General features: G+C 38.1%; 1 protein-coding gene across 3 annotated transcripts; it reads right to left on the reverse strand.

The window, feature by feature from the left end:
• Positions 1 to 47: 47 nt before the first annotated feature.
• On the reverse strand, positions 48 to 11,207 carry Duox (dual oxidase). 3 transcript variants are annotated; one of them, XM_070305760.1, is made up of 20 exons: positions 10,550 to 11,207; positions 9,771 to 9,854; positions 9,069 to 9,230; positions 8,071 to 8,258; positions 7,586 to 7,790; positions 6,720 to 6,886; positions 6,202 to 6,438; positions 5,286 to 5,731; positions 5,006 to 5,207; positions 4,476 to 4,802; positions 3,904 to 4,128; positions 3,474 to 3,692; positions 3,166 to 3,369; positions 2,723 to 3,035; positions 2,207 to 2,581; positions 1,890 to 2,107; positions 1,107 to 1,568; positions 672 to 827; positions 416 to 544; positions 48 to 319 (listed from the first exon to the last, which is right to left on the reverse strand). In XM_070305760.1, exons 1-20 carry the CDS (start codon positions 10,623 to 10,625, stop codon positions 191 to 193), a joined length of 4,524 nt encoding a protein of 1,507 aa, XP_070161861.1. In that variant the 5' UTR covers positions 10,626 to 11,207; the 3' UTR covers positions 48 to 190. The 3 variants fall into 3 exon arrangements, with proteins under 3 accessions (XP_070161861.1, XP_070161842.1, XP_070161850.1); XM_070305741.1 differs by lacking the exons at positions 9,771 to 9,854; positions 10,550 to 11,207 and having other exon boundaries at positions 9,069 to 9,228; XM_070305749.1 differs by lacking the exons at positions 9,069 to 9,230; positions 9,771 to 9,854; positions 10,550 to 11,207 and having other exon boundaries at positions 7,586 to 7,797; positions 8,071 to 8,253.
• Positions 11,208 to 12,695: the final 1,488 nt, after the last annotated feature.

Below are 12,695 nucleotides of genomic sequence, written 5' to 3' on the forward strand. Positions count from 1 at the left end.
GATCTTCTTTTCTTTGTTCATTCATAAGAAATGTAATATTACTCGCGTAATAATTCATAAATAATAAAAAGCAGCGCATAAATATGTACATTTTGTAAAATAAAATGTCGAGATTCGCGCGTTAAAATATTGTCTAAATATATGGACAGTCCAATATTTCACGCGAACGGGGAGCGGAGATATACCTTGACTAGCCGAAGTTTTCAAAATGATGAATGAAGTACGGCAAGCGCCGAGTTTTGTTGACTTCGTCGCAGGCCGACATGACACTTTTCGTCAGAGGACGCGGTCCACAGCTAAATACTCCTATTTTGCTAACCTGTAAATCAATAAAATCTTATTTATTTCGTATGTCAAGTACACTTTCGAATTAATATATATATATATATTTTAAATATTAATATAGTGCACGTACGTAGCTATGTTTTTTCTGAACAAATTTCAGGAAGGATGTCATGTCCGGCCGACCAAAGTGATTTATAGCCTTGAGTCCGGTAAATATACTCTTCTTTGATAGCCTCTGAAAATGATTCTCACATATGTACTACATATGTGAAATAGAATGTAATTAATATACAAGTAATTAAAAATAGTAGAAAATTCTTTTTTTTTTCGATTTTTGCATATTGTATATCGTATAAGAATATTAAAATTATTTTATTTTATTTTACCAGCATAGTAGTACGCAAATCAAACTTGTGGAAGAATTGCGTAATGAATATATGAATTTCAAGCACGTCTGTAACATCTTTTCTCTCAACATCTCTGAGAACATCGATGAACCATTCGAAATGTTTGTGTGACGGGCAAATCCATAGAAAATAGACCTGTGAAAAAAAAACCGCGATTATATTGTCTAATAAATTAATAAAAAACATGTTTTTTTCATTTAAGTTTTAAGTAGTAAAACAAATTTTTCTAAAAAACCATTATTGCATCAACTTTATCGTGAAATTCTCCTGGTATCTCGATATATATTTTGATATAAATTATTTTTTTAAATACAACAAAAAATTCTCGAATGAATCTAAATTTACTTGCAGAACATGATTCCTTTTAATCCATTTATTTTTATGGAGAGATATCTTTTAACTTTTCACGCTCACCTTCTTACACGCGACACCCGAATATCTGTTAGTCGACGTTCCAAATACAAGGTCATTGAGCATCGAGGCGTAAGGGGTGACCCCGATCCCTCCCCCCACCATCACCGCGACCTCAAACTTGTACCAATCTTGGTTCCCGCCGCCAAACGGGCCCTCAATACGAACTTTCGGATATTCGTCCTCCGGATTATAATTGCAGGGATCGAAATAATTCCGGAGTTTCCATGTCCACGGTCCCTGTGCTTTTATATGGCACGACAGAAAATTCTCGTGCGGCGCCGAGGTCAGCGTAAAAGAATGAAACTCGTTGGACCTAAAGGCAGTGCAGGCGAGACGCACCCATTGTCCCGATAAGTACTTCAAGTTGGGAGGCCTATAAAACTTGATCTTTATCACGTCCGAGGGTAATAATTCCGTCTCGATGATATCCAGACCCATGTATTTAGTTCGCAAGCTCACGACCTAAAATGCAAACGGCTATTCTGTTGCGTTGTTTTTATCGCATTAATGATAGAGAGATATCGAGCTACTTTAGATATATGTATTTTAAGCGTGCATGAAATAATGTGTAATATACAAGATCCATTACATCAGCTGATGCATACTTAATTATTATTATAATAGGTTTTCATAATTATTCATAATATCACGAGTGTGTTGCGTACACAAGTGCAAAAAATTGAAAGTTATTTTTTCACTCTTTTCATCTTTATTCTTGCTCCCTTCTACTTTTGAAAAAAAATGTGAATAAGTAAAAATTATTATACTTTATATAAAAATTACTTTATCTAGTGCGTAAATAATCGCCGGCCCGACGAAGAATATCCAGAATCGCGGCGCTCCTGTCAAACGGGCCAAGCCGTGAATCAGGCACAATGCGTACAGGACCACATAGAGACTGTGTGTCGACCAAAAGAATTTGTAGGCTTTCTGTCGTATGGTCGGATGTGCGAAGACAAAAATAATCGTCATAACGACGAAGAGAAGAATTCCACTTAAACCTGTATGACAGAGAGTGAAATAAGGCATTCGTTCATTAATATTCGATAAACTCTTTCATTCGTTCATTAAACGATAAACTCTTTTAACAAAGCACTCACCGGTCACTGTTCTGAATAGCCAGAAGGAGATGGTAGGCCGTGCGTCGCTGGGGAAGCTGATCTCGCTGGTGAGACAGCGAAGATGCGCTATCGGCTGCGTAGAAACGTGATAAAAATTGACTATGTGACCGACCGTGTGCAAAACGGAGAAAAAAAGTGCCGTGCACGCTGCAATCTTGTGGAATTGTATGTGCGAATCTAGCGGGATGTACTGCTGGATCGAAAATTCCTTCAGCTTCGTCAATAAATTACGTGACATGGTCAGCAGTAAGAGACTGTAACAAAAGGATAGAGCGGCCGCTGATCCTCTCGTTATGGCGATTCCTACGCCCATAATATGCCTCAGATCCGTATGTTCCGCCATGAATGAGTAATCTACGTGAAATTTTACGACGATAAAAAAATCCTTTACAGGCAATTGATAAATATATAAAAGATGTCTTAAAGGTATCTAACTTAATGTGCGATTTAGGTATATCTTTCGTCATTTTTGTTTGGATCCGATTAAATACTCACGGATAAATCTCTCGATGAAGAGTGCTACGGTGACCACGTAAAACACGAAGAGGTAAAATATATTCTGCCTATTCTCCTCGAGGAAGGTAGATATGGCGTCCCATTGTTTACGCGTCCAGCTCTTCGAATCTTCCAGCGGAAGTTGATCGATGTGAAAGCTGGTCATGCGAGCGACGTTTGTCGAAGTATCGAGAAAATTCTGCTTGGCGCCTTTGCAATCGAGACCGATTGCAACAAAGTCTCCCTTGTACTCCTTCATCATCAATTTGAAGTCATTATACGTGAGATAATCCTTCCTTTCGAGTCCGGCATCCTGATGAATGAAACATTTGAGTAACAAAACTATCGCGTGATCCATAAACAATAGAATAGCATTTAAACAATAGAATAATATTTTAAAACATTCGGGGATTTGTAGCATAATGAAGATAAGGGAGACACACCTGGAACATGCCGTCGATCAGTTCCGTAACGTGATCATCCGAGAGGCTCGTGGTGCGCGCTATTTCCACCAACGATCTTAACATCTCTGACAGTTCCTCCTTATCGATTACGCCGTTGCTGTCCTTATCGCACATGTCGAAAATAATGCGCAGCTTATCCTCAGTTTTGCCACGCGAGAACAGCAAGACCGTGTCCAGGAATTCCTGGAATAATTAAGTTTCGCCGACGGTGATCCGACAAAGATGAAGAACTTATAAAAACGAAGCGATATATAAAAAAGTCCATTAAACGAACGACTTGATTATACCTGGAAGGAAATCCGGCCATCGCCGTCTTTGTCGACAATGTTGAACATTTTTTTGACAAAGACCGCGTCGGGTCGCATGCCCAGGGCACTTGCAAATTCGCTCTTGGAAAGCGACGTGCGCATCACCGTGACCACTTCTCCGGTATCACTGTCTTCGGATCGTCGTCTTCGTTCGCCAGGGCGTAAACCAAAAGTCAAAGCATAGGCTTCTCTAAAGAACTAAAAATATATATATCTATATTTTAAATATTTGACAATATTTTAAAATATTTTTTAACACTATATCTTTTTGTACATAATATCACGCGCATTTCTGTCTCTCTTTTTCCATTATTTCAATTAAAAAACTTATTGCTTTTTCTTTATAAAAAGACATTCTTTTGTAAATTCATGTTTTAATTTATTCATAAATGGAGAGAAAGACGCAAACCTGTTCGAGCTTCTTTTGTCGGCGCTCCTTGGTTTCCGCTTTTGCCAGCATGATATCTCGCGCGATTGGCGTGAGTGTGAAATGCTTTTTTTGCGACGCCAGAAACGCCTCCAATTTCGCAATGAACTTTCTACGCGAAGCCAGCGAATCGAGTTCAAGGACAAGGTCGTAATCGCGTGGTATACGTAACAGCACTAGAGCTTTACGATGTCCGGTTTCGCTCTCCTGAAACGGCGATTAATAATTAACCGTGTGACATTAAAAAGTCAGCCATTATATAATAAAGCGTAGAAAAGTTGCGATGTAATTGGCGAGTATTTAATAAAACCCAACTATATCTGTGCGATTTTTAATTGTTACATCATTTCAAAATTGTAATTGATATGCATAAACATTTGTCAATAAAATTGTATCTTTATGGATACTTTGGAATAATTTTTTTCCTTAGTTAAAATTTATTCTAAACATATCTTTTTCTCTGTACCATCTTAATTTTCAATATTATATATAATTATATCTCAAATTAAGATTCTATTAAAATTAAATGTATTTTTAAAAAATGTAAAAAATACTTGTGATTCCTCCATAGTTATAGTGTTAACGCCGCTGAAGTCGAACGTGCGCAGTTTCTCCCCTTTCCGATCGACGATGTGCAATGCCGCTTCCGGCCCAAATTTCACCTTTACGAGACGGCGATGGTTCGCGTGCAGCCACTCACGTACAATCATCTTATCGACACAGATCCGAACGTCACTTCGCTTTTGAATCGCCTCTTGAAGTATCTTCAATCTTCGTCGACGTCTGTTTTGCAGCTTCACCAATCCGTATCCGGCACCGGCGCAAAGAATCGGGACGAAGCCAAGGAATACGCAAGCGTAGATGTAGACGAGTTCGCTACCCTATGTATTTTTCCCCAAATTTATGTAAAATATTTTTCTTTTATTAAAAAATCTGATATATTAAAAATATATTTGTGGATACACTTATGATTTTTCTAAATAGAAAAATAGCTCTAGTTTTTACCACTCTTTTAGAATTATTATTATTGGAAGGAAGAGATGAAATTGCTTTTTAATGCATATTTTTTTAAAAATTTAATTACCTCAAAATAGTCATAACGCTGTAGGGGAACACAGGGTTCGAGCATTGTCGAATTCAATTGAAAAGGTTGAGGACACGGATCACCATCCTGCCAAACAAAAATTCGTTTCTGTATGGCGTCGGATGGTATGTCGGTCGCGTTTGTGATTACATCCCAGAACGTGATACGACGGATCTCCTGTATCTCGTTCTTCGTAAAGATGCTAATGAGCAAGAAGATGCGTCAGGGAGAGAAAATTAACACGACTGATTTCATCGCTAAGAGAAACTGACTCGCTCACCCATTTTCCTCGTTCTCGAACCAGAACCGATCGGAATCTCGCAAGCGGAGGAATTGTTCCTTTATAACCGCGGTGAAGAGTTCGCCAGGTCCGCCCTTGGACTCGAGCATCCCACCGACGTAGACGTCGACGTTGTTGAGATTGTTCGAATAAATCTCGACGAGGATGCGCAGCAACGACGGATTCTTGTTGAATAATTCGGGATTGATCTCGTTCCACGTTTTCCGTCTGGCCAACTTGAAACGCGCCCTGGCTGTATTGTAGTCCGGAAGACCATTGTCACGACCCCGCATAATGTTTAGGGCCCCGAGGTCCCTGCGCGAGAATTCCATGGGACCGAACAGATTGTTCCGGATGTCGGTACCGAGAAGATTATCCTCTTTTTCCGCCAGCTGCGACGCCATACCCATTATCAGCTCCTCGATCGTGCTGTTAGCTAAAACTTGCTGTGAAAAGCATCTATGTCTTAATGTGATTATAAGGTTCAAAAGAATTTAATGTAATAATTAAATTATACAAAATATTCAAAAGCTTGAAACATATTTTGTGATATGTGATGAAAACTTTAATAAGTTTAAAATTGATTTTTCTTCAGCAAAACATTATCAAGAAAATTTTAAGAAAAATTGTTCATCGCTATAATTTTTAAAAAAATTTAACGTTAAATAGTTCGATAATTAAGCTTAGATTTAATCTCAATTTTGTCTCAAGATCTTATAAATTATTTTAATTTTTTAAACAATGTTGAGAATCGAGATTTAATTGAAAACGATTAATGATTATCAAATATAAAATATACATGTATCAAAGAATCTGTTTATCTAAAGTGTTTTTTTTTTTTTTTTTTTTTCAAAAGATATAATGTGAGATAATAATAATAATGCAGCGAGTCCATTATTATAAGTATGTAACTCACATTCGAGTCCCACCATGTAGAACATAATCTAATAGCTGGTTGGCCTGTATTGGTCTTCCTATATTCGCATTTTTCATCTCGTCGATATATCCCCGGCGGTATAAGAGTATGACCGAAGCGAAAAGCGGCACTTTGGAATATGTGACTAATACCCGGATGTAGATCTGGTTTATAACCGCCGTATGATGGCAAATCCTCATTTAGCAATGCCGGAAGATATTCGTAAAGAATTATGTTCTGTAAGAAGGTCGAAAAACTTCACACGCGAGAAATAAATCTTGCGTAAGCGCGAAACTTAATTATGTAAATTTGAGACGCTGCGATTCTCAAAATACAATACAATATAGAGAGATTTATGTACATATCGTATATTTGAAAGCTCTCATTGATTATACATTTTCAATTATATAAAACTTGTTTCATTTCTATATGCGTAATTTTTTTCATGATTAATAGAAATAATTTTCATCGTCTGTGCATTTTCGACGAGAGGAAGCTAGAAACAAGCTATTATCTACCTGAATTGTTCCGATGACTATCCGACGTGCTCTTTGAAAGATCTCTTCGTCGGACATATCGGGATGCTCTCTCCGCACGCGAGCAGCTATGACATTGTGATACCGATAGAATAAGATTCCCAGAGCCAATAGCGGTGGGTGCTGATTTGTTCTTGGATCTCCGAGCACTGCGTAACACAATTAATTGTTAAGGACTTTCGCAAGAATCGGAAAATTAATGGCTAAGGGAAAGTTAAAACGCATTATAATAGTGAGCACGAACCCGAACGGTGAACGTAATAATTATAAGGCAATGCAAAAAGATCGTAATGACGTTCTATATAGTTAATAATAATTTAATATTAATTTAATCAGAGAGCGAGAAGAAAAAAAAAATTATGTAAGTATCGAACGATTCGAGCTAGGACGGATTTCTTGCCAACAATTTACAAGGAAAGATGTTTAACTACTGTTCAGTAACAAAGTGAGTAATCGATAAGATTTGTATTGTTACACAAATTCGATCCCTTATTTCTCATAGTTAAATCGAGAAAGAAAATACAAGAATATTATCTGAATAACAAGCAATTGAAAGCTTTTCAAAAAGCCTTAATAAATTATTAATAGACAAAAGCGTATTTCAGCAGAATCTCTCTTTACTGAATATTTTTATTGTCTCTTAATCCTGAATCAATCCAGACGTTTCATATTGAATGTTGAAAAAATAAATAAAGCTACGCGGCGTCCAAATTTTTATTAAGAAAATGTTGGCTTTGAATCAATCAAATAGTCCCCTAATCAATCAAATAATTCCTAAGAAACTCAAGATTAATAAAATTAAATAAATCTACTTTTAAACATTAATATACGTATAAATCCTCGCTTACGATATAGACGCTCCGGGCTGAGCATTCGCATGACATGCGGTACCGCGTGATTGAAGAGAGGTGCGCGCATGGTGTTCCTGACGGGAAATTGCCTTGTCTGTTCCATGAGAAGACTGCCGTTCTTGAATGCCCGCATCGTGTTCGCCCACGCCTCGCTGCTCGAATAGACGAAGCTACCGTCGATCCAGCTCGTCACTTTATTTATCTGCAACCTCACGTATTCAGAGCTACTTCTCACGACTCTGTTTCGATGAATCGACGCCGCGTATAAGCGCTTCCGATATAACGCGCTTCGACATAAACGGAAGCAAAGGTGATTACGTTTCAAGGAAAAAGAAAATCGTAAACTCATAATTCGTGAATACACGTAAACGTTGTACAGTAATAATTTAAAGACATGTTTGTCGAACGAAGTTGAGGGTCTCCCGGAAGTAAACTCATGGAATTATTCTCGGTAAAATTGACCCGAGACAACTGGGAATTACCTGTTCCCTTGGACTATTGGGACTGCGCCCGGTTTGACGATCGTAATCCGCTCGGAGGAATGGAATGTACTTGTTACCTTGGCACTCCTTGTCGAAAACCGGATCACATTTATCCACATCGATTCGATGAAATTCTATGGGGCAACCACTTTCGCTGGCCATGATTATCTCCGACGTGACCAGCTGTCCTGAAAAAGATTTAGCACTTCGAGAATGACGCAAGAGTTCCGGCAAAGCACGCCGTGAAATTCGAATTTGGTAATTTTGACTTTAGCGTGGTTTTATTTGAATAGATCGGAACAATTTTAATTAATTTGATTAAATTAGTTTATACATTCGCGACGAACCATAAAATAGCTCTAACAGACGCGGTAATTAAATGTGCTTTCATACGTATCTCTTTGAATAGATATAGAATTATGTATGAATTATTACGATGTGCAAATAACACATAATAAGAGTATATTGTATATGGAATCGCGTTAGAATAATTGCCTGCCGTTAAAATAATTAATAACGATCTATTATACATAATTACGAGAATTTTAAATTAATCCTATATTGGCGATACTTTCTATATTATATGTTGCAGATTATTATCTGAAGGCCATCTCTCATGATTTCATTCCATTAAAAATTGTAACAATTTTCTTATTAATAATGAAGACGATTCTAAGTATTACAGGTATAGATTTCATAGAAATAATTATGTTTAAGTAATTATGTATAGATAAAAATTATATAGATATATAAATTATGTAGATTGTCATGTTATACAACAGATATTTAAATTACTCGTTGAAACAAACAAATTAAAAAAAAAAATTAATTCCAGATATCTTAATTAGATTTCAATTAAGAATTTATTCTCTCTAGTACTCTATCTCTACTGACAAAAATAAAAAATGTTACATTCAAGGCCTATTTGTGGTCACCTGTACCTTGTGTGTATTCTTCTGCTAGATAATAACCATATTATTATTCGTAATTATCCTCACCGAAAAAAGCGAATAATGCGGTCCGATTTTTCACAGACGGCAGACCATCGTCACCTTGCATGAACAGATCGCTGAGCTTTCGAGGGGACGGCCTGTCCTGGCCAGCCATCGCGTACACGCCATCGGAATACGCCGCCGGGACTTTTCGGATTAGCCTGCTGTCTATGGTGAGTCGTATGCATGTATTAGGATAACTTTCCATGGCGAATTATCTTTGCTGCGCACACAGCTTTCTCGTCTCTTCTTAAGACATACGTACGTATCTTTGTATTTTGTTTTATAACGATTTTATACGGTTATTAATCAATGTCGATAATCTTTCTCATTTAAACTTTGTAATGCTTGATATAAAATCTACGAAGTATAATGTTTTAATTATGCATACACGCATAATAACTTCTGTAACGTAACTCGCGGTTATATCTGTAGTTTTGTCGGAATCAAGGTAAGAGAAAACTCATCGCGTTCTCCGTTAAAATGTCGAGTATTAAAATTGAAAACAAAGTTGAAACAAAATTTTGATAAATGTTAATGTAAAATCGGGTGAAAAAAAAATTCGAGTATCTCGTTAAGAGGCTTGTGTGCGTTGGCTAATTTATTTAATAAAAAATAAAACTTTTTCGTGGATTTTATTGGAAAAACGACAATCTTGACAAAACAGTGCAGGTATTTGAATTTCAATTTACAATTTCGAGTACTTGCCGATTGCTCCCCAATCAGGATGGGCCAGATTGTTGTAAAATCCATCGTATCTTTGTTTGCTGTCCGCATAGCTATGTCCCGCATCTGAAATAGCATTCTTTATGTAAGTAGGTAAATTCGTTGCACTCATTGAAATTTGAGTTTTGCAATATCATTATCTAAACAGACAATCGATCGTAAAAAAGTTAACGATCATCCGTAAATAGAGGGTATAAAAGGTCAGGATATAAAATATATCCGGCTTCTCGATTCTGTAACTGTTAAAGGAACATAACGCGAATCTATTTTGCAAAATATAATTAGAGATAATGAAAATACTTGACGATACAAGCGCGCAGATGTACATAACTGAAAAAGAATAAAAAATGTAACACGAGTCGCAAAATTATCTATCTTGCGCAATTTAGTTTGCTCTCTAATTTTCGTCCTTCACCCGAATACGAATATTACGAAGTGTGGATCGAAAGAACGATATCTCTCGAAATTATTAATGCTATTATTAAATTAATTTGCCCTTTATTACTAAATTATTGCGCTCGTTATTTAATATATTGAATTAAATCATATAATTTATTTTTTTATAATATTAGTTTATTAAAAACACAATAGAAAACGATAAAAACACGTTATCGAGCGGAACAAAAAATTGTAAAATGTCAAATCGTCCCATTCTGACAGTCTTTTATATTTCGATTAAATCTCAAACGGTTCTCTCTTTTTAAGAATCGCGAGACTTATGGTCGCGCACGTCAGGTACGGGAGCGACAGATTGGACCTACCGGTTCTACCAGGTGACACGATCCAAAGTGTCCAAATGATCGCGCAGAGAGGCGACGATCGTCGTCGTCTTGTCATCGTCAAGTGTCACTTGGTCTCGCCCTAGGATCTACGCCCCCTACGCATTTCTCTGCCACGTAGCTTCTATTTCTTCCTTTCCTTTTTCGCGTCTCAACGACGTCCTCGGAGACACATTTCGCTGGTACCGTCCATCAATAAGATGAGAGTGCACTGACCGCTGTCATACGAAATCTCGGATTGCTCTCTGAAAGCGATATTCGGAGGATGGGGGCAAATAACGCGCGGATCGTGTCGGCACCACCTGGTCGAAATCCAAGGTATTAACGTCACCGTAAACTGATCTTTCGGCCGCTCCAGATGTAGCGATCACGTGTGAAAGCAGGACAAAAGATCGCGCATCCAGTAGGTATACCTCGCGTGTCTCTCTAAACAAGATTGACGCCTACGCGAGCTATTTTAAGGTAGACCCTCCGAAAAAAACGAACCGCGAAAAAGCACCGGATAGAGAACGCGATGGATCGATCAACGATTCGTTCGGGGGGCCCCAAGAACAGTTGGTTGCCTCTCCGACTGTGGTTCCGACTGTGCGAGCCGATCCGCGCCTCCGCCACCACACAGTCGCTCTTGGTCGCGGCTTGGTGAAAGTCGCCGGCCTATTTGTTTCGTTACCGCGCGCTACCTCCGTCTGCCTTCTCCTCCTCCATACCTCTCCCTCTCGACGTCTCCTCCGCTACGACGTCGTCGGCCTCTACGTCGGTGTTCTTCAATCATCTTTTTTTTGCAAAAAGATAGAACAAAATAAACGGAGCATCCACCGACAAATACAAGAGAGAAATACAACCTGTTATCTATCTTTTGTTGATCGATTTAAGAATCAATTCTTTTTTTTTAAATTATCGCGATAACAAGCGAATCTTTTTCGTAAAAAAAAAAAAAAAAAAAGCCAACACCCCATAAATTGTCAGAATTACCCGAAGATTAGCTTTAGAAGGATAGATTTTAAATCCTCTGGGTGCCTCTTTAATCGATTGATTCGTGGGAATGACATTTAAGGAGAATACTAAGATGTGTTGCAGTTGCATGTATCGGATGAAAGACCACTGCTCTTGGTACATCGTGTACAAGATACACACACATACACCAAGACGTGCGCGATGCGGCGCGACGTCATTGCGGGCGCAGGCCTAGTTTTCGAAGTCCGCGGCACCGATTATCCAAGGCGAAACCTCTCTCGAGTTCCCGCTGGTCGTTCCAAGGTCGTTGGATGGGCAGAAGACCACCGTGCCATTACGCACGTTAGAGATGGGACGGCACGAGGCGCGTTCGTGTATATAATCTCAGCGTTCTCTCTAATGACTTCTTCCTTTTTAGACGCGGTCGTTCTCGTCTCAAGTGGAAATGACAAGAAAAATCCGTGTCAACGATGCGACTTCTTACGCGTTCTTCTTTTATGAGCCGACAAATGAGCACGATGGGAAAAGGTAGGGTAATATATTGATACATATGTTACATACGTAATTGATCTTGCAAGGTAGTTTGTTGTATAATTTGCATCAATATATTGACACAAAATGAACATTGATTTATCTGATTTCATTGAATATCATATCTAAACCATACAGAAATTTAAAAAAAATCTACCATCTAAAACGCGCTTGAAATGATTAGAATGTATTTATGATTTCTAGACGATTGCATCGTCTCGGATAATTATTATCCTTAATTAAGTATCGTAATTAAGCTATTGCACGCGCAAGCGAGCTCTTGTTCTTTCTTATATCGAAATTGTAGACTTGTATTTCGGTTCCCTGATCTTTGTAACGGTTTATACGTGTCTTAATTAGACATGAATCTACTTATCCGGATTCGGAAAGATTCGCAGCGATGGTGTTGCCAGAGAGACAAAAAGTACGGCTCGATGGAAGCATTATGACACAATCCGCAGAGAAATCGCGTCTACTGATCGATCTCTTTTATCGCCCTTGGCACTAATCGGCAGAAAGAATCGCAACAAAAAAAAAAAAAAAAATCAAACGAGTTTATTGACGCAATCGCTTCTTCGTTTCAGAGACGCGAGGTCTTTCACCCTCTTCTTTTGCGATAAACGCTCGACTCCTCGCTGATTTA

This window comes from Polyergus mexicanus, unplaced genomic scaffold, assembly GCF_030449975.1.
Source record: "Polyergus mexicanus isolate NDT 795.1 unplaced genomic scaffold, iyPolMexi1.0 SCAF_1, whole genome shotgun sequence".
Lineage (NCBI taxonomy): Eukaryota > Metazoa > Arthropoda > Insecta > Hymenoptera > Formicidae > Polyergus > Polyergus mexicanus.